At 42.1% G+C, this 23,122-nt stretch overlaps 1 protein-coding gene across 2 annotated transcripts in view; it reads left to right on the forward strand.

Annotated features, from left to right (window-relative positions):
• The first annotated feature begins 8,839 nt into the window (after positions 1-8,839).
• Positions 8,840-23,122, forward strand: part of HTR2A (5-hydroxytryptamine receptor 2A) — a 60,383-nt gene continuing 46,100 nt past the window's right edge. The window contains exons 1-3 of one of the 2 annotated variants that reach the window (XM_060079941.1): positions 8,840-9,043; positions 9,486-10,212; positions 13,217-13,417. In XM_060079941.1, coding sequence (XP_059935924.1) covers positions 9,801-10,212; positions 13,217-13,417 — 613 coding nt within the window. In that variant the 5' untranslated portion in view covers positions 8,840-9,043; positions 9,486-9,800. The remainder of the gene's footprint in view (positions 9,044-9,485; positions 10,213-13,216; positions 13,418-23,122) is intronic. The other variant, XM_060079942.1, reaches the window with a different exon arrangement.

Genomic DNA, 23,122 nt, shown 5'->3' on the forward strand with positions numbered 1-23,122 from the left:
TCAATTACCTAAGAATCTCCTTTGACTCTTCTTCGTCTTGGATTTCTGCCATTTGCCAATAATTATCCTGAATAATACAACTGCTATGCCTAAAGAGAACAAGCTGTTGGTTTTTTTTCTTTTTAACATCTCACCTTGAACCCAGTGTATCCCAGTCATGGTTAGAACAGAAGATTATCCCTGGCTCTCTTCCTATGACCTTTAATTAGTTTATTTTTAAATTATTTTATGTTGATAAACATAACACATACATGCTTCAGAAATTTTATAAAATCCAAAATAAACATAAATAAGAAAAGAAATCACCATAACTCCTTGGCCCAGGTGATTACTGTGAACGCTTTCATGCATTTCCTTTCAGTTTAGCACCATGCACATGTGTTTTGTAAAGTTGAGGTCATACTCTTTGGAGTTTTTATCCTGCTTTTATTTAACGTTTGAGTAACTTCCCACATGATGAAATGCTCTTCAACTATATGAATCTTAAAGCTTCACGGTGTTTCATTTGCCTTCTCTCCTCCTTGAAATATTTTCTTCTAAGACCAAGGGAAGAAAATATTTCTCTGTGTTTCCCCCTTCCTCACCACGCCTCCACACCAGTCTCCTCTGCTGGTTCTTCCTCACTTCTAAATGTTGAGGTATCATTGGATTCAGCTCTCCAACTGCTTCTTTCTCTCCTCGGATGTTGGGAAATCTCATCCTATCTCATGGCTTTCAATACCCTCTATACACTGACAATTTCCTAATTTACATCTGCGGCCTGGACTCTCCACTCTGCCCTGGACTCAGCATAGTCATTTGTTTGTCATAGACATCTCAAGTTTGACAGGTCCAAAACTGATCTGATATTCACCCCAAACTTGCTCCCCATTGAAGCACTCAGTGAAGGGCAATTCCATCCTTCCAGTTACTCAGATCTAAAGCCTCAGTCGTCCTTTCACCGCTCTGTTTCTCACATGCCACATCCTGTCTATCCATCAGCAAGTCCTGTTGGCTCTATTTGCAAAATATACACAGAATCTGATCACTTCTCACAAACCCATTACCACTACCTTAGTCCAAGCCACCATTCTCTCACCTGAAACCAACATCCTGCTTCCATCCTACCCGCTACTCACCCCTCATTTCATTCTGTTCTTAAAGCAGCCAGAGTGATCAGTTTAAATGTATGTCAGACACAGGTGTAGAGAACAAATTTATGGATATCAAAGGGGAAAGCGGGGGGATGAATTGGGAGACTGGGATTGACATACATACATTACTATGTATAAAATAGATAACTAATAAAAACCTACTGTATAACACAGGAAACACTGCTCAATGCTCTGTGGTGACCTCAGTGGGAAGGAAATCTAAAAAACGGGATATATGTATACATATAACTGATTCACTTTGCTGTACAGCAGAAACTAACACAATATTGTAAAACAACTATACCCCAATAAAAATTATTTTTAAAAAAATGTATGTCAGAGCATGGCACACTTCCGCCCAAATCAAATGGCTTCCCATGTCACTACGACCAAATGCCAACTCTTTTGCCCATAGTGACCCGTGGAAGGTTATCCACAGGACCCCCAGCCCACTCATGCTGCTCCAGCCACAGTGACCTCATTGCTCTTTCTCACCCACCCCAGTCATGCCCCTCAAGGCCTTTGCTCAGAGAGAAATTTGCCAAACAATCTTCACCCCACTCCCCATATATCTGCCTGGATCATTCCTTCTCCTATTTCAAGTCATTGATCAAATACAGCCTTCCCTGACCACCTACTGTTACAACCCCTGCTCCAGTGCCTATCCCCTTCCCATGCTTTAGTTTTCTCCATAACACCTATCACTTGGAGACACTATATAATTTATATCCTTCCACCTCACACTCTCAGAACTCACCCTGCTCACCACCACCACGTTGCTCTTGTACATTTTAACATTTTCGATGAAACTCATTTTTATCAAGGTCACCAACAAACCCATGTTGCCAAATCCAATGGACTCTTCAATGCCTTCATCTAAATAGGCATATTTTATAACTTAAATTACGGTATTTCACTGCCTGAAACCCTAAGTGACTTCCCACTGTACTTGGAATATAATCCAGACTATTCATCCTGGCCCAAAAAGTCTTAATGATGCCTAACCACCTCTCAGGGTTCATCCCACACCAATCCCCCCCAATCCCAACCAGTCCTCAGAACCTCACCTCCCCCCGCCACACCAAGCCTGGTCCAGCCTCAGGGTCTCCCCACGTGCTGCTCCTGCCGAGAGTCTTCCCCCATCTTCTCATCATCCTGATCTCAGCTCTGATCAGAAGACACCAGGAGACCCTCCCTAATCCCCTTATAAAAAATGTCCCTCATCCTTTTCTATCACAACACCACTTCCTCACAGAACTTAAATGACACAGAAATATATTTACTTTCTCCCCTAACTAAAATACAAACCTCATAAAGGACTCTGATCATCATCTGACGTCAACACATCTACCAGCTGCCTGTATCTGAGCCCACATATTCTGTCTTCTCTCTTGTTATGATGGAGGAACACGCCTTCCACTTGTGTCCTTGACCCATCCCTTTTCATCAAATCAAGGACATCATTCCAGCAATTACCTCTTGCCTCTATGGCACTGTCAATTTCCCCCTTTCTACTGGACCATTCCCATCAGCAAAAACATGTCATAATTTATCTTGAAAAAAAAAGTCTTTGCTTCTTATCACCCCTGAATTACTACTGCATTATTCTCCTGTGTTTTTTTTTTTAATCCTCAAAGTAGTTCTTTACATTCATTGTAACTTCTCCCATATTTTCTTAAACCCACTTAGTTGGACTTTTACTGTAACCACTCCATTGGAACAGTTCCAGTTAGGGCCACCAAAGGCTTCCATTTTGACAAATTTGATGGTCATTTCTTAGTTCTCATTACACTCAGGCTATCACGAGCATTTGACCCAGTTGAGCACTCTCTATTCTTGAGAGTCTTCACCTGACTTCCAGGATATCACTCTCTTTTTGCATCCCTCCTTACTCATTGGTTGCTTCTTCTCCATCTACTTGACTGGTCCCCCTCTACAACTCCCTGACTGGAGTGATCCAAGGCTCAGTCCTCAGACCTCTTTCTTTTCATATCCCCATTCACTTTCTGGATGATATCACCCAGTTTCAGACTTTAAATACCATCAACAGGCCATTGACAGCCCCGTTTATACCTCAACCCTATACTCACACTTGCTACCGCCAACAATTCCTTAAGTGAATGAATTAAGGCAGAAACACTGTCCATCTTCACGGTATTACTCAGCTCCTAAAACAGTGTCTGACACAGCACTTGGTAATTATCCATTAAATTTATGAATATTGTTAAAACTAGACACCACTGTGGGAAAACTGAAAAGACAGATGACAGTCATTAGCTAATTTCAAGTAGTTGTTTCTTTCCACACATGCCAATGACATTAACAGAAGGCAATGCAAGACACTGCTTTCCAAGCATGCAGTGGTCAAGTGGTCTGGCTTGTTCCAAACCTCAGAACTGGAACATCCAAAGGAAATGATCATTCATTACATATCATTCAGGAAATCTGGGAAATTCTTTTTCTCATTCTTAGACCATTAGTAAGATTTGATTAACAGAAATCTCAGGGACATATTGTGAAGAATGAACATGAAATAAACAAATTCTATGTGGCCAATTTAGAAAAAAATCAGGTACTATTGAGTGGAGGTTAAGGTGGCCACCGTCTTTAAAAACAAAGCCTAAAAAGGACAGACAGAAGAAGGATCTAGTCTATGCTTCTTTGAATAAAAATAAGTGATTGACACCCCAAATGTCCAGGCCATTTAAGTTTCCCAGACTGCAATCCATTAAAAAAAAGTTTACTCACAGCAATATCAATGAATCTTACAGACATACAGTTAAGCAAAATAAGCCAGACACAAAATGAGCATGTACTACATGCTTCCATTTAAGTGAAGGTCCAAAAAGGGCATAAGGGAACTTTCAGAAATTATAGAAATGGTAGATGTCTTGATTGGGTAATAGTTATATGGGTGTATAATATATTTATCAAAATGCATTGAACCGTTTAAGATCTTAATATTTTAATGAATGTAAAATAGAACTTAATTTTAACAAATAAATTTTCCTGCAATGAGTGCTCTGGGGGCTGGAGGGGGAGTGGGAAAAACAAAAAACAAATGCCTTCACTGCAGGATCTCTCAGAGCCTTTAATATGCTTCTGTGCACTGTAAATCTCTAGGAGAGGCTACAGGATGCTGTATGTTCCAGATTCAATTGCTCAAGGAACCTTATGTTTTTCTTACATATATTAACATCTCTATGGCACTCATGTTTCAGAACCCAGTAACTTTAGTCTGGAAAAATTCAAACAAAGGCTATAAATACCACTGTAGTCTCTGAAAAAATAAAATCAACATCATTTTTTTTTAGTGAATACCCCATAATAAACTAGTTGCAAAATGTACCCTTAAAGAAAGTCCAATTAAGTACTGGAGTAATTCTGTCCAAAATAATAAATTTCATTTTGGAGTTGTTGACCTCAAATTCCTTCTCACAATTATTAGACAGTAAAGCCAGTTGTCTATCAAACAATTCCAAGTTTGTGTCAAGAAAGCATGCAACGATACAGACAATACTTATCTCTGTTCTCTGTAGGACACGCAACTCATCCAGAGGTGGCATCAAGGCAGTGAAACACAAGTTTAAAAATAGAAGTCTTATGTTGGGTTCCCTGGGAACCCTTGTGTACAGATTTACTGTGGAAAGCTCCAGACCAACATCTATCGGGAAACAGGACTAGGCAGGGGGAGGAGTGTAACTGTGATGCAACCACAAGGAGCTCTGGAACCAGGACAGCCCTTAACTGTTGTCCAGCCTTGAGGCAAGGGGGCCAGACTTATATATCTTCACAGCAGACCAATCACTGTATGCTGGATGCCCTAGGAAAGGGGCACAACTATGGGCACGGTGGCCTCTTTGAGGGTAATTTCCACAGGGAGGATCAGCTGAGAGCCATCAGCTACCAACACCTCCAGCAGCAGAGAGAGTGAGTGCCTCAGCCTTGAAGGGGGAGAGGCGCCACACACCAGTGTCCACTACAGCAGCCAATACACACCCCTTTCACCAGGCTCAAAGGGGTGTCTGATCTGCAAGAAACCTCCCGACCAAATCTAATTCTCAGGCTATTAATAGACAAGCTCTGTTCAAGTACCAGGAGTCAAGGACTGAGATTTTGCCCATATTGCTTTGTCCCTGACAAGCATTCACAAAACTGCAATAGAAACTGCAAATAATCTTAGATGGTTACTAAAAAAATTCTCACACAATATAAACTGTACACCAAGAAACTCATATGACTAGCTTTGCCATGACTGGAAACCTAGCTGTTCTTCAGGAAGAATAATGGCCTGAGAACATCAGATTTCTTTAAGAACTAAAACACAACAATCAGTAAAACAAGATTTAGCATCAAAAAGCTTTAGAATCACTTTCCAACACTGAAGTTTTTCTTTTTTTTTTTGTGGTACGCAGGCCTCTCACTGTTGTGGCCTCTCCCGTTGCGGAGCACAGGCTCCGGACGCACAGGCTCAGCGGCCACGGCTCACAGGCCCAGCCGTTCCGTGGCACGTGGGATCCTCCCAGACCGGGGCACGAACCTGTGTCCCCTGCATCGGCAGGCGGACTCTCAACCACTGAGCCACCAGGGAAGCCCGTGGGTTTTTTGGGGGTTTTTTTTTTCATTATATTTTCCTTTCCCTTTTTTTCTTTTTTTTTTTTTTCACTTTTTAAAATTGAAGTATAGTTGATTTACAATGTTGTGTTGGTTTCTGGTGTACAGCAAAGTGATTCAGTTATATATATACATTCTTTTCCATTATGGTTTATTACAGGATATTGAATATAGTTCCTTATGCTATATAGTAGGAACCTGCTGTTTCCTTTGCCTTTTAAATAAAATTTAGTATCCCATTGGACAAAATAATTAAAAAGCATTTAGAGGAGTCTCCCTGAGCCTGCTTTTTAATATATGTAACAATCAATTCACATATTCCTTCAAAATGCATCTACCAAGGACATCCCATTAAAGGACATCATGTTTGGTACTGAGGGTATAGAGATGAATAAGAAGTTCACCATATAATAAAGATGACAGACATATAAACAGGTAATTATAAATCATTCATTCATTCAAACATACCTAGGCACCATACCTTGAACAACAAAAACATAGCCTTTGCCCTCATGGGGCTTACATACAGTGTGAGAAATGTTCACATAGAAGACTGTGCTAACACATATATATGGAATTTAAGAAAAAAAAATGTCATGAAGAACCTAGGGGTAAGACAGGAATAAAGACACAGACCTACTAGAGAATGGACTTCAGGATATGGGGAGGGGGAAGGGTAAGCCGTGACAAAGTGAGAGAGTGGCATGGACATATATACACTACCAAATGTAAAATAGATAGCTAGTGGGAAGCAGCCGCATAGCACAGGGAGATCAGCTCGGTGCTTTGTGACCACCTAGAGGGGTGGGACAGGAAGGGTGGGAGGGAGGGAGACGCAAGAGGGAGGAGATATGGGAACATATGTATATGTATAACTGATTCACTGTTATAAAGCAGAAACTAACACACCATTGTAAAGCAATTATACTCCAATAAAGATGTAAAAAAAAAAAAAAAAGGCTCTAGAAGGTGCTATAGTCTCTGCCTACACCAGGAAGGAGTGCCACAGAAAGTTTTCTAACAGTAAGCTCAACAACAATAACAATTAACCTTTCCTGAGGGTGTAAAATGTGCCAAGCATATACGTAAGTTTATTTAACCCTCAGATCAATCCTCTGAGGTAGGTATTATTATTATTCCCTATTTACAGGTGAGGAAATCACAGCACAGAGAGGTTTAGCAGCTTAATCAAGGTCACACAGGTGGTAAGGGGTGGCCTGGGATTCTCAGAGGATGTAACACTGCCTTGAAAGCTGAGTAGGAATTTGCCCAATGGACACAAAAAGGGGGGTGGTGAGAGTACTCCAGACACAGGAAACTGCAAGTACCAATGCTTAAAAATCATCAGAAACCGGCAAGTTCATCTGCATGTAGGCTGCTGGTGGGAGAGTTACAGGAGTCCAGGCCTGAAAAGGGGGAGCAGTGGGCTTGAGCAAAGACAGAATCCATGCGCCCTACAGAGACTGAAGGAATGCAAGCACAAACTGCCGAGGGTTTTAGTAATATCAATAAGAATATTCATAAGAATTAAGATGGCTAACATTCTTCAAAAGCAGCCAGACATGGGCTACATATTTCTACTCGTTCTCACATTTCAGCTTCATTACAATCAAAGGGAGCAACTAGATTGTCCGGGGTTCTGCTGCTTATGAGTTACAGAGCTGTGGTTCAAAACTAGGGAACTCTAGGGCTTCCCTGGTGGCGCAGTGGTTGGGAGTCCGCCTGCCGATGCAGGGGACACGGGTTCGTGCCCCGGTCCGGGAAGATCCCACATGCCGCGGAGCGGCTGGGCCCGTGAGCCATGGCGCTCCAGCCCAGGAGACAATGATGCAGCCGCCTTTAACCAAAGAAGTGAGAGCTGGGGGCCGGAGAAGAGATTTGAGAAGTACGTACACTGAGGTGGCAATGGAGACTTCTTAAGATCGGGCCGTGAGAACGAGGGAATAGATGTGGAAAGAGATGGTGAATCCTTAACCAAGTGAATGGGTGGAAATAAGCACTGAGAGGTGGGCAGCGGGATGGGAGGGAAAAAAAAAAGATGCTAAGGTCAAGGTCTACCTAGGCTGGAGATAGAAGGGCCTGCTGGGCAGCTAGATATTTAGGTTGGGAGCTGAGGAAAATAATCCACGGTGAAGGTTCAGATTTGGCCAAAAATATGTTGAAGGCATGGGAGGAGGTTAACTTGTCTAGGAGAAATGTAAAGAATAAGAAGACAGAAACCCAGAAACCATCAACTATTCAGGAAAGAATCCATTTTCCCACCTGTAAAAATAAGGATACACACACACACACACAGCCCCTGACATATCTACCTTCTTTAAAAATCTGAGAAGGAGCTTTCTTAGAAGTAAAGCTGGTTACCCTTAGTGTTATCTCTGGAGAAACCAACTTATTCTCTTCCACATGTGAGGTATTGAATTACTTCTAGGGGGTATATTTCTGCCGAAGAAAATAAGCTAGTTGAATGATGTATGTATTTAAAATAATAAGCAGTACTGATAGTTTATCAGCGTTATCACCAAAAATCTGCTCAGCCACTCTGAGCCCAAGTCACCGATGTCAGTAATTCCACTTCAGGCACAAGCTCCGTGGGCTCTGCGTGGAAGCACCGATGCTCCTAGGATATACCATTCTCTGGCTTTATTTACATTCTCTCTTCACACTTCACCCTAAAAAACGTCACAGTGGGGCTTACCTCCCTTAGGAATCTGTACAAAGGGCGATTTCTCCCGTTTCTCTCTTTATTAAAAACAATGGAAAACTTCCCACTGTTAATATGTAGCAAAAAGAGGGAAGAAAAAAATAAATAAATAAAGCCCGTCTGGTCCGCCCTCCCTGGCTGTTGCTACCTTGCAGTTTATGACACACAGAGAGAGGGAGGGCTGCCGGAGTGAACGAGGCGGCCAGGCAGCAAGTCCATCCCCGGGGAAACCACGAGTGCCCGTGTGCAGGCGCCTCTGCCTACTTTGTGCCCTGCGATGTCTTCTGGGCGACTTTGAGAGGGGCTGGGGACGATGTCTCACCGCGCGCCCGGCCCAGGCAAGCCCCGCGGGAGGGAGGGAGGGAGGGACCCAGCCAGGCGGGGGCAGAGGGAGCCGCCGCGGACCTTGCAGCGCTGGAACGGGCTCGACTCTCCCAGGCAGTTTTTGGAGTCAGCAAAACAGAAATCGAATTACTATGATGCTGGTGGACGACGCTCAGGGGAAAGGGGCTTTCTGCCGGCTTAATCACCATGAGAGATGCAGCGAGTCACAGAACAGCCAAGTGTGTCTACCGTGCGGACCCTGAAGACCTATGTAAGTTGTAGTGCTCTCAGGCTGCTGTATTTTATTGCTGTATAATTTTCTTTCTGGCTTGAAAGGCTGCTTGGCCGAAATGTAATCGTTTCAGTGAGAATTGCTAGAGTGGAAAGTTGTCTGCTGATCTTTGCTGAAGACTTTTTCTTTCTTTGATTAACTAAGCCACATGATACAAGCTGACATTGCTGCCGGCAGCCGTGGCGATTCAGCCTAAGACTGGCAGAGAACTAGAACCCAAAGTACATCCAATTACTATGGAATTAACCCTGGATGTCTTTTTAATTGACTGTCAGTGTAGAGTGCCTACAGCCCCGCTGTTCTGGATTGCTTGCTGTTTTAATGCTGCTGTGGCTCAACTAGTATTATCAGCATAACCAACCGAATGCGACAGAGCTAAGAGAGATTCCCGGTAGTTACAAAACTTTTCTTTTTTGGCCAGGATCACATTTTTCTCCCTGACTGCTAACAACTCAGCAACCTCCATGTTAAAAGTTCATTCTGCTTTTTTGCCCTTGGAGAAAAAAATCAAATCAGACAAAGGATTCTACTGAAATTGTGAAGGAAGGAAGTATAAGGAAGCCACCGCAGTTCTTTAACTACTATTGTAATAATGGGAGAAAAAAAGCCAACTAAAGGAGCCCAGCACGTACGCCAGCCTCAGTGTGACAGAGTATGGGGACATAAAGCTGAATGGTGAGCAGAACCTGTAACTCAGTTTTTCAGCACTTCATCTGCTACAAGTTCCAGCTTAGACATGGATATTCTCTGTGAAGAAAACACTTCTCTGAGCTCAACTACAAACTCCTTAACGCAATTAAACGATGACACAAGGCTCTACAACAATGACTTTAACTCCGGAGACGCTAACACTTCGGATGCGTTTAACTGGACAGTGGACTCAGAAAATCGAACCAACCTTTCCTGTGAGGGCTGCCTGTCACCATCCTGCTTCTCCTTACTTCATCTCCAGGAAAAGAACTGGTCTGCTTTGTTGACAACTGTAGTGATTATTCTAACCATTGCTGGAAACATACTCGTCATCATGGCAGTGTCCCTAGAGAAAAAGCTGCAGAATGCCACCAACTATTTCCTGATGTCACTTGCCATAGCTGATATGCTGCTGGGTTTCCTTGTCATGCCCGTGTCCACATTAACCATCCTTTATGGTGAGTGGCGTTGGTTTCCCAGCTGTACCCACACTGGTAACAAAGCATGTGCATGTCATTAGCAGATGAGTCAGGGCTCATGGGACAAACTAAGCGCAAGGCTTTGTTTATACAGGAGGGTTTACCATGTTATACTACTTAACTTTTACTTTTAAAATGAGACCTCACATTTTAAGAAATCAGACAACCTGTTATGTGTGATCACTGGAGAATTTTGTGCTTTGAAACATGTATATTTTATGCAGAGATAAGGTGTTGTGCTAAAAAACATGTACCTTTTATGTAGAATTATAAAGGTTCCAATACAGTCATGAAGCAATGACATCTGTCGTTCTGAATCCACTTGGTTTTCGCTCCTTTATATTCTCAACCAAATTCTCAAACCAGCCCTCAAGACAGGACAGTTTTATCTTTGTCACACTGTTTTCAGCACTTCTAATGAAGGAGTAAAACTTTCCCAGTTACCTTGGAACATTTGCAGAGAGAATATTAGTGGTGCAGTGGGTTTACTGTGAAAATATGGAGTCTCCATTAGAATAAATGAATTACACCAGTTTTAAATTGTTCCCTGCCTGGAGAAGCTAATTTGGAAGTGTGCCTTTGAATTATAACCTCGACTCTTTAAAAATGCATAGGCATAAACTCCTCTCGTCTGGTTTGGAGGAGGGTGGGAAACACATGGGAAGAGATTAATCTTGCTTTCTTCTCAATAGAGTTTGAAAGAGTCAGACCTCTCAGCAAGTAGGCAAACACTGGGATAGCTTCAGTGGGAAGCAGAATGTGATATTCTTTACAAATTATGAGTAATACAGCTAGATTTCTCTCTTTAAAAGGGGGCAGAGAATCTTCAGACTGCTGATACAGGCACACCGGCAGTCACCCAGAGCTAGAAACAAGTTATGAGCGCTGTCTTTTAGAAGGGATGTTCTGGCCAAGCCTTAAGGGTTTTAAAAAAAAAAAAAAAAAATCAACCCAGCCCCAAGGAATATGGAGGAGGAAGGAGGTGAGCAACGGAGCGCAGGGGCGCCGGTTTGCACAGGGTTGATAGTGCTCTTTGCAAGGCCAGCCTCCGCTTAACCACTCACAATGTCACACCAGGATGATTTGATTAAATTCGCCGGTCATTTCCGGACATCCTGGAGAGGTTCCCGCTTCCTAAAGCCCCGCTGCGTTGAAGGCAAACTCCAGGAGTGGGAGATGACTCTCAGAGGGCCTGTCCGGGAACCAAAAGCCCGGTGGGGGGAGGGCGGGGGGACCTCCGAGCGGCAGGTGGACCCCCGAGCGGCCCGTGGGGACAAGCAATAGCCAGCCGGGTTAGGAAGCCGAGATCTGCCCGGAGCCTCCGGCTCGGGATGCAATGGCGCCCTCTGGCGGCCACCACTCCGCGCACAGCTGGTTCCTGCCCAGAGATGCCTGGGCAGGCATCTGAACTGTCCCTGAACTGGTCCTGTCCCTGAACTGGTCCTCCGGACACCGCTGGGTGGGTGAGGAAATGCCCCCTCCTTATCCCCACCACGGAAACCCAAACTACGGCCCGCGGCTGCCTCCTTGCAGAGAAAACTCCTCCCAGGGTCAACATCAGTTCCGACCAGGCAAAGCATAACTTCCCCCCAGGCACTGCTAAGAAAAGTTCTCTCCTTTTAGCTCAAGCTCTCTGCAAATGGCGTGAAAGGCACCATGTCCGACTTGTATCCTGCACCCTTTACTTTTCTAAACATCGGTGGTGGCATTTGGTAGAGAGTATGTTTGTGACTAGAGAGTTCGTTCAGCTCTGTGGGTCCAGAATGCCGTGAAAGAAAGGTGGTCTTCATAATTTTCCTTCTCACATGTGTACAGATTTAACACCATTGCTTATATTGTCATCAAAACTAAGGTTTATATAACCGTTTGATCTCCCTCTAAAACAAACAGAAACAGGAGACTGTGTGCCCATAAGGCATACCCTGCCTTCCTAGCGCAGCAGGTGACTTCCTGCAGCGCGTCTCATGGGGGAATCCTCTGGGTAGCTTTAACTCACTTTAATGTTTGGGGCGCCCTCCACCCACCCTGCTGGGCATCAGGACCTACAGAAAAGCTGTCCAGCTGATTCTAATGTGCAGCCCTGGGTGAGAACCACTGCCCTAGGCAGCAGTTACCCAAGTGTGGTCCCTGCACCAGCAGCATCAGTACCAGATAGAAAATTGTTAGAAATGCAAATCCCCCTGCGTCACTGCACACTTTCAGAATCAGAACCCCTGGACATGGGGTCCAGCAGTCCCATTTTAAGAAACCACCTCGGAGATTCTGAGGCTTGTTAAAGTTTGAGCACCACTGCCCTGAAACAGTTCTCAGGACAAGAATACCATGCTTTTCTTTACCACTGTCTTCATTTTCACCCCACACCCCCCAAGTTTGAGTTTAACCACCAGAGTATTATTAGGTAATTATTTTTCGTTTTCACAAAGAAATTCCCGATCTGGCTTTTTAATCATTTCTTCATTCACACCAGTAGCATTTTTGAGAGACCACTAAATGCCATCACTGTGCAAGACTGAGCAGTTGTAATAATGGCTGAGAGATGGCCTAACCTCAGGGAACCTACAATCTGTGAAAGATATGTGAATAAATCATGACAGTACACTGCAAGAGGTGCTTCAGTAGAGGAACCCATCCTATCTCATAGCTCCTGACCTAAGTCATCAAAAACAAAAAGGAGGTAGATTTTGTTAGGTAGAGGAGACAGAACGAGAGAAACCCCAGGGAGACACACCCTGAGTTTACAACACACCAGCATGATTCCAGCCACAAGAAGTTTTCAAACCTTGTATTCAGCCAGTGCAATCTTACTATAGTTAAGTACAGCTGCCATCAGGCTTTTTGGAAATACTGAAAATATTAATATCTTGTGTTGCCCTTTGCTGTTACCTGTGCCTTTATCCCAGGATGGAAACTGTTCAAGCAGGGTAAATTCCACACACCAGAGAAGGTCAAGGTCGCTAACCGATGCTAACCTTCTGCATCCCAGGGTACCGGTGGCCTCTGCCTAGCAAGCTCTGTGCCGTCTGGATTTACCTGGATGTGCTCTTCTCCACGGCCTCCATCATGCACCTCTGTGCCATCTCCCTGGACCGCTATGTTGCCATCCAGAACCCCATCCATCACAGCCGATTCAACTCCAGAACTAAGGCATTTCTGAAAATAATTGCTGTTTGGACTATATCAGTAGGTAAGTAGGAACGGTATTTTGGAATCTCATTTGCAATGACAGTTCATGCCTTCTAAGTAGACTTGTCCTGTTTTGTTGCACTGAACCCTGACATCCTGAATGTACTGTTTTGCTTGCTGCAAGACATGTTATAGTAATTGTTAGATTTGCTTTAGGAAAGAAAAATCTGTAATGTCACTGGCTGACACCATAAATGTTTATTTTTTTGCACAGGTAAAAACATATACACCAACAGAGCCAAACGTGAGAATAACTGGGCCATGGCCACCTCCAAAAACTTTCCCCATCTCACACTTCCAAATTCACTCAATTCAAGTTTCTAAATTCCTAAATCTTGAGTTTCCCAGAGACCTCAATGTTTATAATCACTGGACTTGTGATCAGTATAAGAATACAGAGCGGGGCTTCCCTGGTGGCGCAGTGGTTGAGAGTCCGCCTGCCGATGCAGGGGACATGGGTTCGTGCCCCAGTCTGGGAAGATCCCACATGCCGCGGAGCAGCTGGGCCCGTGAGCCATGGCCGCTGAGCCTGTGCTCCGCAACGGGAGAGGCCACAGCAGTGAGAGGCCCGCATACCAAAAAAAAAAAAAAAAAAAGAATACAGAGCGGACTTCCCTGGTGGCGCAGTGGCTGAGAGTCTGCCTGCCGATGCAGGGGACACGGATCCGTGTCCCGGTCCGGGAAGATCCCACATGCCACGGAGCAGCTGGGCCCATGAGCCATGGCCACTGAGCCTGTGCGTCCGGACCCTGTGCTCCACAACGGGAGAGGCCACAACAGTGAGAGGCCCGCGTACCGCAAAAAAAAAAAAAAAAATAGAATACAGGGCTCCCATACTGGAGAATACACAACTTCTGGGGGATAGAGAAGGTACCAGGTGCCATAACTCAGAGGGAGAAAGAAAGTAAGGACAGAGGATGGTGGCAGGACCTGCTCACAGGGCACCCAGCCCTTCTGTAACCTTCCTCCTCCACTTATGATAAAACATGCCAGAGGATTTCAACCCACTTCACTTAGGTTGATTACACATCTTCACCTGTTGCCAGTATTGATCTTCTCTCACACACCTAACAGCCAGGAAAGCCCAGGTAGTGGAAGCTAAAGGAACAGCTCCCAGGCAGCTAAGTCAATTGCACCTGTCCCCTAAGCAGGCTTGGTTCATAACCCAAAATTCTCTGGGATTTGTTTTAAAGTTGCCAAGTGGGAACGATGTGCCTGCTTACGGCCACAAGGGTGACAGTATCTACTAACATGAGAAGCTATGGGATTTGGTAGCAGGCTTGACATCAAGGACTCCAAACCCTGCTTGCACTGCTGAACTTAATAAGTTCCTTCCTGGGATACAGATGTCGCTCTCAAAATATGCTTGTAGTTTCTGGGCCTGTGCAATCTTGGACTCATCCTACTAGGATCAAGAGAATGAAAGACTAGTGGTTCTCAATCCCAGCTGCACATAAAAGCCCTGGGGAGAGTTTCTGATTTCATTGGTCTATGGCAGGGCCTGGTGACTGAGGTGCAGCCAGGGTTGAGGACTGAGATAGACAGCTGTGGAGGGAAATGCAATTAGAGGGGCAAGAATAACGTGAATGAAGCGAGCCAAGCTATTGTCAAATTTACTTAGCTTTACCCCTGGACACTGTCCCATTAGTGAGACAGATGCTGGGAGAGTCACCCAATCTTTTACCGTCAGCCGCATGCCACCCCTTTCCCTGCCTTAGTCAAGCTTAATAATAGCACTAGTAGTAAGGGCTGTTTCTGAGCAACGACCAGAAACACAGTCATGTTCCAAGCACCTTATGGAAAATAAGCTGCAGAGAAATAAGTTGCACAGGATGACAGAGCTCATAACCAGAAATCACCCTGGGTCAATCCTATTTGAAAGCCTACACCCTTACCACTGCCCAGTAAGACAGTCTGCTTCCTCTCCTTCCAGCCATCACCCCAGGAGGCAGGCAGGCTGGAATGAATAGTTGTGGGGTGATGGTCAGGGGTCATGATCCATTTGGCCAAACTTTTACTGCATAACTACTATGTGCTTGGCACTGAATATACTAAGGTATGCATTCAGAGATCTCTGACCACGTGGTCGGGGAAGGCAGGTAAGAAAACATAAGAAACGCTGAAGTTACGTAGGCTCTATACCACAAGTCTGTGAGATGTGTGTATGAGGAGTTGGTAAAGGTAAAATAATAATGTCTGTTCTAGTGAAGGGGCTTAGCATAAATATCCTTCCGAATTGTTTTTCTAGTGTTTCTACTTCCATTGTTGTTTTTTTGTTGTTGTACATTTAAATCCTCAGGCTAGAATTTTTGTATATGGTCTAACATGTTTTCTTCTACCAATTATTAGAGCCTTTTCAGTATCTATTGATATCAGTTTTTCCCCTTCAATTTCTTGACGTATTTCATTTTCTTTGTAGATTTTAATATTAAACTGCCCTTGCATGCCTGGAATGGATTCATGAATGAAATTGGACTTCTATGACTTTGTTAGTTGGTTTATTATTCTTATAAGGTTTCTTTCTGTAGCCTTATTAAATTTGAGAGGGTTCTGATTTTCCCCTAAGGTCTTGAAATATTTAGTAGGAATGTACTTTAAAGGTTATACAGAATTTAGTTCAAATCTTTCTCATCCTGGTGCCTTTTCAAATGGTATCTTTAATTATATCACAAACCTCTTCAAAATTTTTCATTTACATTTTCTACATTGTATGCAGCTAATGACCCAAAACAAAGTTTAAGTTATCTTTTGTATTGATTCGTTTATCATTATTAAATGTAATGCTATGTGTTTTAAACTCTGCTTCATCTGATATTAGTATAGCCATGCCAGTATTTTTACGTTGTCATTTTCTGGGTATATCCTATTCCATCCTATATACTGTCAAACTCCTTTCTGACTTAATATTAAGTACATTGTTTGTAAGAAGCATATAAAGCTGTTTTGTTTTTATCTAGTCAATCTGTCTTTTTTGGTTAAACTTTTTTTTTTTGAAGATTGCCATTTTTTAAAATAAATTTATTTTTGGCTCTGTTAGGTCTTCACTGCTGTGTGCGGGCTTTTTCTAGTTGTGGCAAGCAGGGGCTGCTCTTCATTGTGCTGCGTGGGCTTCTCATTACAGTGGCTTTTCTTGTGCAGAGCATGGACTCTAGGCACGAGAGCTTCAGTAGTTATGGCTCACAGGCTCTAGAGCCCAGGCTCAGTAGTTGTGGAGCATGGGCTTAGTTGCTCCATGGCATGTGGCATCTTCCCGGACCAGGGCTCAAACCCGTGTCCCCTGCAGTGGCAGGCAGATTCTTAACCACTGTGCCACCAGGGAAGTCCCCAATCTGTCTTTTAATTGGACTATTTAGTTCATTTACATTTAATGTAACCCAGATATATTGGGCTTAAATTTACCCTCTTACAATTTTCCTTTTATTTCCCATTTATTCTATATTCCAGATTCTCTCCATTCTTGCCTTCTTTTGGACTAATCAAGAATTGTTAATTCATTATTCCCCTTTACAAGCTTGTTAAGTTATCCCATTCTTTTAAATCCTTTTAGTGATTACAGCATTCATTTTTGACCTAAAGGAGGCTAATACAGATTACTTGTATCACGTTTGTTTGTTAGTTTATTTATTTATGGCTGTGTTGGGTCCTCATTGCTGCACACAGGCTTTCTTTAGTTGCAGCAAGTGGGGGTTACTCTTCATTGAGGTGCACGGGCTTCTCATTGTGGTGGCTTCTCTTGTTGTGGACCATGGGCTCTAGGTGTGCGGGCTTCAGTAGTTGTGGCACGCGGGCTCTAGAGCTCAGGCTCAGTAGTTGCGGCACATGGGCTTAGTTGCTCCGCGGCATGTGGGATCTTTCTGGACCAGTGCTCGAACCCGTGTCCCTTGAATTGGCAGGGGGATTCATAACCACTGTGCCACCAGGGAAGCCCCTTATCTCTTCTTAAATGACGCAAAAACCTTAGAATATTTAACTCAATTTTGTTATTTTTATAACAAAAAACTTTTTATAACATTTTTATTTTGCCTTCATTTTAAGCATATTTTTGTTCAGTATAGAATTCAAATTTGGCAGTTATCTTTTTTCAGCAATTTATGGGTAACATTCTAAAGTTCTAGCTTATATTGCTTCTTTGTGAGAACTCTGCTGTCAGACTTATTGTTGTTCCTTAGAACAGGGGGGGTCCCCAACACCCAGGCCATAGACCAGTACCAGTCTGCAGCCTGTGAGGAACTGAGCCACACAGCAGGAGGTGAGCAGCGGGCAGCGAGCAAACAAAACTTCATCTGCCGCTCCCCATCGCTCTCTTTACCACCTGAACCATCACCCCGCTTCCCCCTGTCCGTGGAAAAATTGTCTTCCACGAAACTGGTCCCTGGTGCCAAAAAGTTTGGGGACTGCTGCCTGAGAAACTACCATCTCTTACCACCCTCTGCTGCTTTGGGATTTTTTCTTTGTGTTTTAGCAATTTTACTATGATATGCCTAGATGTGGGTCAGTTCTGGTCTTAACCTACATGGTGTTTGTACTGATTCTTAAGTTTGTAGCTCAATGCCTTTTGTCAGTTGGGGAGAACTCTTGACCATCATCTTTTCAAATATTGCGTCTGCCCCATTCTCCCTTCCCCCACCCACTTCTTAGACTCCAATTTCTTGTCTGGTAGAACTTTTACCCATGTTTATGACTCTTAAATGCTTTCCTACATTTTTCACCTTTTTTCAATTCTTACTTTAGTCTGGATAATTTTACTGACTTTTCTTCTCCTGGGTTATTAATCCTCTCACCAGCTATTTCTAATTTGCTGTTTAAACCTATATACTTTATTTTTAATTTGGTACTGCATGTTTAGTTTTAGAATTACCACTTGATTCTTTTTATAGATTCTGGTTCTCTGGAATAACTTTCCACGTTTTCATCTATTTTCTTAAATACTAATCACAGGTATCTGGGTATCTGAGTAACCTGGGAATTTCTATTTTCTGGGGTCTTTTTCTGCTTGGTTCTGTCAGCTGGTAAGCCTGGTAATTTTATTAAACACTGAAAATGGGAAAAAAAAATGTGGATACTCCACTGATGTTCTCATTCTTCAGACAGGGGTCCTTTAACTTTAGCAGGCAGTTAGAATAGGTCCCCTAAATCCAATCAGGGATTAAGCTAGGTTTAGGCTGAGTTTTTGTAACCACTGGTCTGTTTTCAGTTTGCCCTTACACCTGGGATATATTCCTGCATGAGCTCAGGGGGAGGACCAAGGTGTTCTCCATTTTGAAGAGCCCTCAACTCCAGTTTTTGTCTCCTCAGCACTATAAGGCTGCTGCTAACTTTTAAAAAATTTTTAAATTGGGAGTATAGTTGATTTACAATGTCATGTTAGTTTCTGCTGTACAGCAAAGTGAATCAGGGGCTTCCCTGGTGGCACAGTGGTTAAGAATCCTCCTGCCAATGCAGGGGACACAGATTCGAGCCCTGGTCCAGGAAGATCCCACATGCCGCGGAGCAAATAAGCCCATGTGCCACAACTACTGAGCCTGCGCTCTAGAGCCCACAAGCCACAACTACTGAGCCCGTGTGCCACAATTACTGAAGCCCACGCACCTAGAGCCCGTGCTTTGCAATGAGAGAAGCCACCACAATGAGAAGCCCGCGCACCACAATGAAGAGTAGCCCCCGATCGCCACAACTAGAGAAAGCCCGCACACAACAAAGACCCAACACAGGCAAAAATAAATTAATTAAAAAGTCAATCAGTTATCCATATCCACTCTTTCTTAGATTCTTTACCCATATAGGTCATTACAGAGAATTGAGTGGACTTCCCTTCTATAGAGTAGTGTGTATATGTCTTTACTCAACCTCTCCATCTGTTCTTCTAGAAAGTTGGTAAACGCCTTAAAGGGAAAGGAGGGTCATACTATTACCTTACTTTTTTCCTCTTCCCATCACTCTAGAATCCTAACCCCTGAAATCCTGACTGCTTAGACAGCCCTAACTGCAATTTCTGATCTCCCAATCCCCGCTGAGACACAGTTTGGGGCCTTGAATTTTGCTTTATTTGACACTAGTATTCCATACCTCCTCCTCCTCGTTTGAATTTTTCTAGTCTATCTTTTCTCACCTCTTCATTTTTAATCTTTGTTCTTTTGTTTAATAAATATATTTTCACAAGTAACTTACAGATGGATTTTTTAAAATAAAATCTGACAGTCTCTGCCTTTTGATAATGAAAGTCAGCCTGTCTCCATTTACTGTGACAACTGACATAATTGGTTTTATTCCTCCCATTTTACATTCATCATGTATCTTTCTTTGTAATAGTTCATTTTCTTCCCCATTTTATATGTTTGCTGACTTACACAATGTTTTCTTCATTTCCCTCGCCCCATGCCACTTAATTTGAATTTCTACTTGGCTTTTTCATTCCTTTCATGATTATAGTCCCATCCCAAATAATCATTACACTGATATTTCTATTATTATATATAAAATAAATAACCCCACTAAATTGTTTTATTTCCTCATTCACCCTGAGTCCCAATTCATAGGTTTTTCTATAATTTTAAAATAACCTAGTGGCACAATAGATCTTTTTTAAGCAAGTCAAAAAATGCAGAAACCATAAAGATCGATATAGACATAGCTGACTACACTAGAAATAGTACATTTTATGTGGCTAAAATCAATATAAACAAAGTTGAAAGAAGAATTTCAATGTCTGTGAATAACAGACCAAGGGTTGCTATCCTTAACATACAAAGAGCACCCACATTTTGATAAAAAATGAAAAGACAAGCAACCCAACAGGGAAATAAGCAAACTGTATGAACAGGCAATTCACAGAAAGTTAAAATGGACAAAGTTCATGAAAAACGCTCAGCCTTTTTACAGTCATGGAAATGTAATTTAAAACAATAATGCAGTACTATCACCCATCTGATTGGCAACGTTAAAATAAGTGAAAATACCCACTGCAGCTTTGGATATGGTGCCCTATGTACTCAGATTCTGTTTGTGTGAATTTGAATTGTTTGTTCTTGGACAATCTAGCAAGAGTTATTCAATATTAAAATTTGACCTACCAACCCCACTTGAGAGAATCTGTTCTACAGAAAAACAAAAGTACACGTAAGAATCTATGGGAATTTGGGGAAATAGCAGAAAAGTGGAAAGGCTAGGTCATGGCTGAATGTATTATTTTTGTCTAAATTATGGAATATTTTGCAGCTCTTAAAAATATCGAGTTGGGGTTATTTGATATTCAACCAGAGGAATGTTAAGTGCAAAAACAGTGTGGTATGCATGGTCTGGGCCCATTAGGGTAAGATAATAGTAATAATATATGGAGACATTTACATACTAGCACTGAGAAACTACTGAAAGATTTCACACTTGTCAAGAAGGTAAAATTAGCCATAAGAAAAAACGAAGTAATGCCATTTACAACAACATGGATGGACCTAGAGATTGTCATACTGAGTGAAGTAAGTCAGACAGAGAAAGACAAATACCATATGATACCGCTTACATGTGGAATCTAAAAAAGGGTACCAGCGAACTTATCTACAAAACAGAAACAGTGTTACAATGTAGAAAATAAACTTATGGTTACCAGGGGGTAAGGGATGGGGAGGGATAAATTGGGATTGACATATACACACTACTACATATAAAATAGATAACTAATAAGGACCTACCATACACCTGAAACTAACACAACTTGTAAATCAACTACACTCCAATAAAAATTTTAAAAGAAATGTATACAACATAGAAAAAGGTAAAATCAGAATGATAGGATTGTTATATTTTCCCTTTTATATTTCTGTATAGTTTTGCCACAAGTATGATGATGAAAGTGCTTTAGATGATCAAGAATGAAACAGTTACACCTGCATCATGGGAGGGAGGGCTCTATGGAGGAGGTGGCTGACCCTCAAAGTTTGCGAGGATCTAACAGACGGCAACCTTGGTGACCACATCATAGATTACTCAAGTTCTCTTGCACTGAGTATTTCTGAAATTAGCCTCTTCTTTCCCCTCCTTACTGCAACCGGCTTGGTCGTTTTATTTTTGCCAAGGCTTCTATCTAACTCTGAGGAAAATGAACATAATTACAAATCAATTGAGTTTTCTACTTGTGAGCTTCTCTGAGTAAAGAAGTAATGAGTAAAGATTGAAGCATTAGATTAAGAATGATCCTGAGGTTCTCTGGATTTCATTTTGCCTTCATAAACCCAGTTCCCTTGATCAGGGGAAACCGTGACTTCAACTACAATATATAAAATGAGCAAACCTTTTCCTCATGATTGCCTTGCTAATGCCATGTGAGAAGAGAAAGTAGATGCTACTTATTCCTTGACCATCTTTAGCAGGTTAAAGTACATATTAGATAGAAAATGTGAAAATGATTATTTTCACATTGTCATATCCTGACAAGCAAGCAAAGACACCAATTTAATTTTTTTGTGCTCATTTCATTGCAGAAATATATTTGCAGCTCATAGAGTAATTTTGAAGTATCATGAGTGTAAATAAGATTTGTTTTTCCTCAAGGCTAAGCATGACCTTGTATTTTATGCACTATTACTTTTATAATAGAAGAGACAAGCTGTGTCCATTAATTTTGTCCTTTGCCTTCACAAACCGGGACACCACACATAGAACCCTAAACAAAATGCTTAGATCACTGGGTCCAACCTCATGCCTTCAGGCAGATCAAAAAACCTACCTTCCTAGACAGTGCGGTTGAATAAGGCAGGTTTGAGGGACAGTGAAAATGATGTCACTATAGTTTTAAATTGTATTTATCTGATCATATAGTATTCTGAGGATCTTTTCATGTTTATGAGCAAATTTATATTATGTTTCCTATGGTTGGCTGCTTACAGTTTTTGCTGTAGAATTTGGTGGTTATAAGCAAAAGCCTGGAGCCAAATATCTGGCTCTGTCCCCATAAGCTGTGTAACCTTGGGCAAGTTACTTAACCTCTCTGCACCTTCAGTTCCTGATGAATAAATGACGATAACAGTATGTATATTGTGAGGTTGCTTTAATGATTGAATAAATACAGCATGTCTCATAAATGTTAAGAGCTTACATCATCATTTGAACTCCTTTCTGTAAGGTTCTTGGACTTTTCCTAACATAAAATAGAAGAATTAACTTTTTGTCTGTATTCTCACAATTTATCTATGTATTCCCAGCGTGTTGTCACTTGCCATTGTTTATAATGGTTTTCTTTTCCCCCACATGGACTTTTATTTTTATATAATTTTATCTATAAATGTTCTTTTCTCCTTTAGGGCTTCTGAGTTTCGAATCATTACTAAAATTGCCTTTCCCACTACAAAGTTATAAGAGGAATTCTTCCATATTTTCTTCCATTATTTTTATGGTTTTGTTTTATACATTTAAGTCTCTGACCCATTCAGAATTTAACCTGTGGTTCAATTTTATTATTTCTACACAGCTACTTATTATATCACTTATTTCCCCCACTGATTTGATATGTTACCTTTAGTATACTCAGTTCTCATGTATGTATTTGGGTTTATTTCTGGACTTTATGTTCTATTAATCAGTCGGTTCATTCACTTGCAGTATATTTAATTGAGGATATATAGTGTGGCTTTTATTATCTCTTAAATCTAGTATTCCTTCATAGCTTTCTTTCAGACCTTTACTGACCACTTTCATTTGCTTCTTTGAGTTTTTT

The sequence above is a fragment of the Mesoplodon densirostris genome, chromosome 17 (assembly GCF_025265405.1).
Source record: "Mesoplodon densirostris isolate mMesDen1 chromosome 17, mMesDen1 primary haplotype, whole genome shotgun sequence".
In the NCBI taxonomy this organism is placed as follows: domain Eukaryota; kingdom Metazoa; phylum Chordata; class Mammalia; order Artiodactyla; family Ziphiidae; genus Mesoplodon; species Mesoplodon densirostris.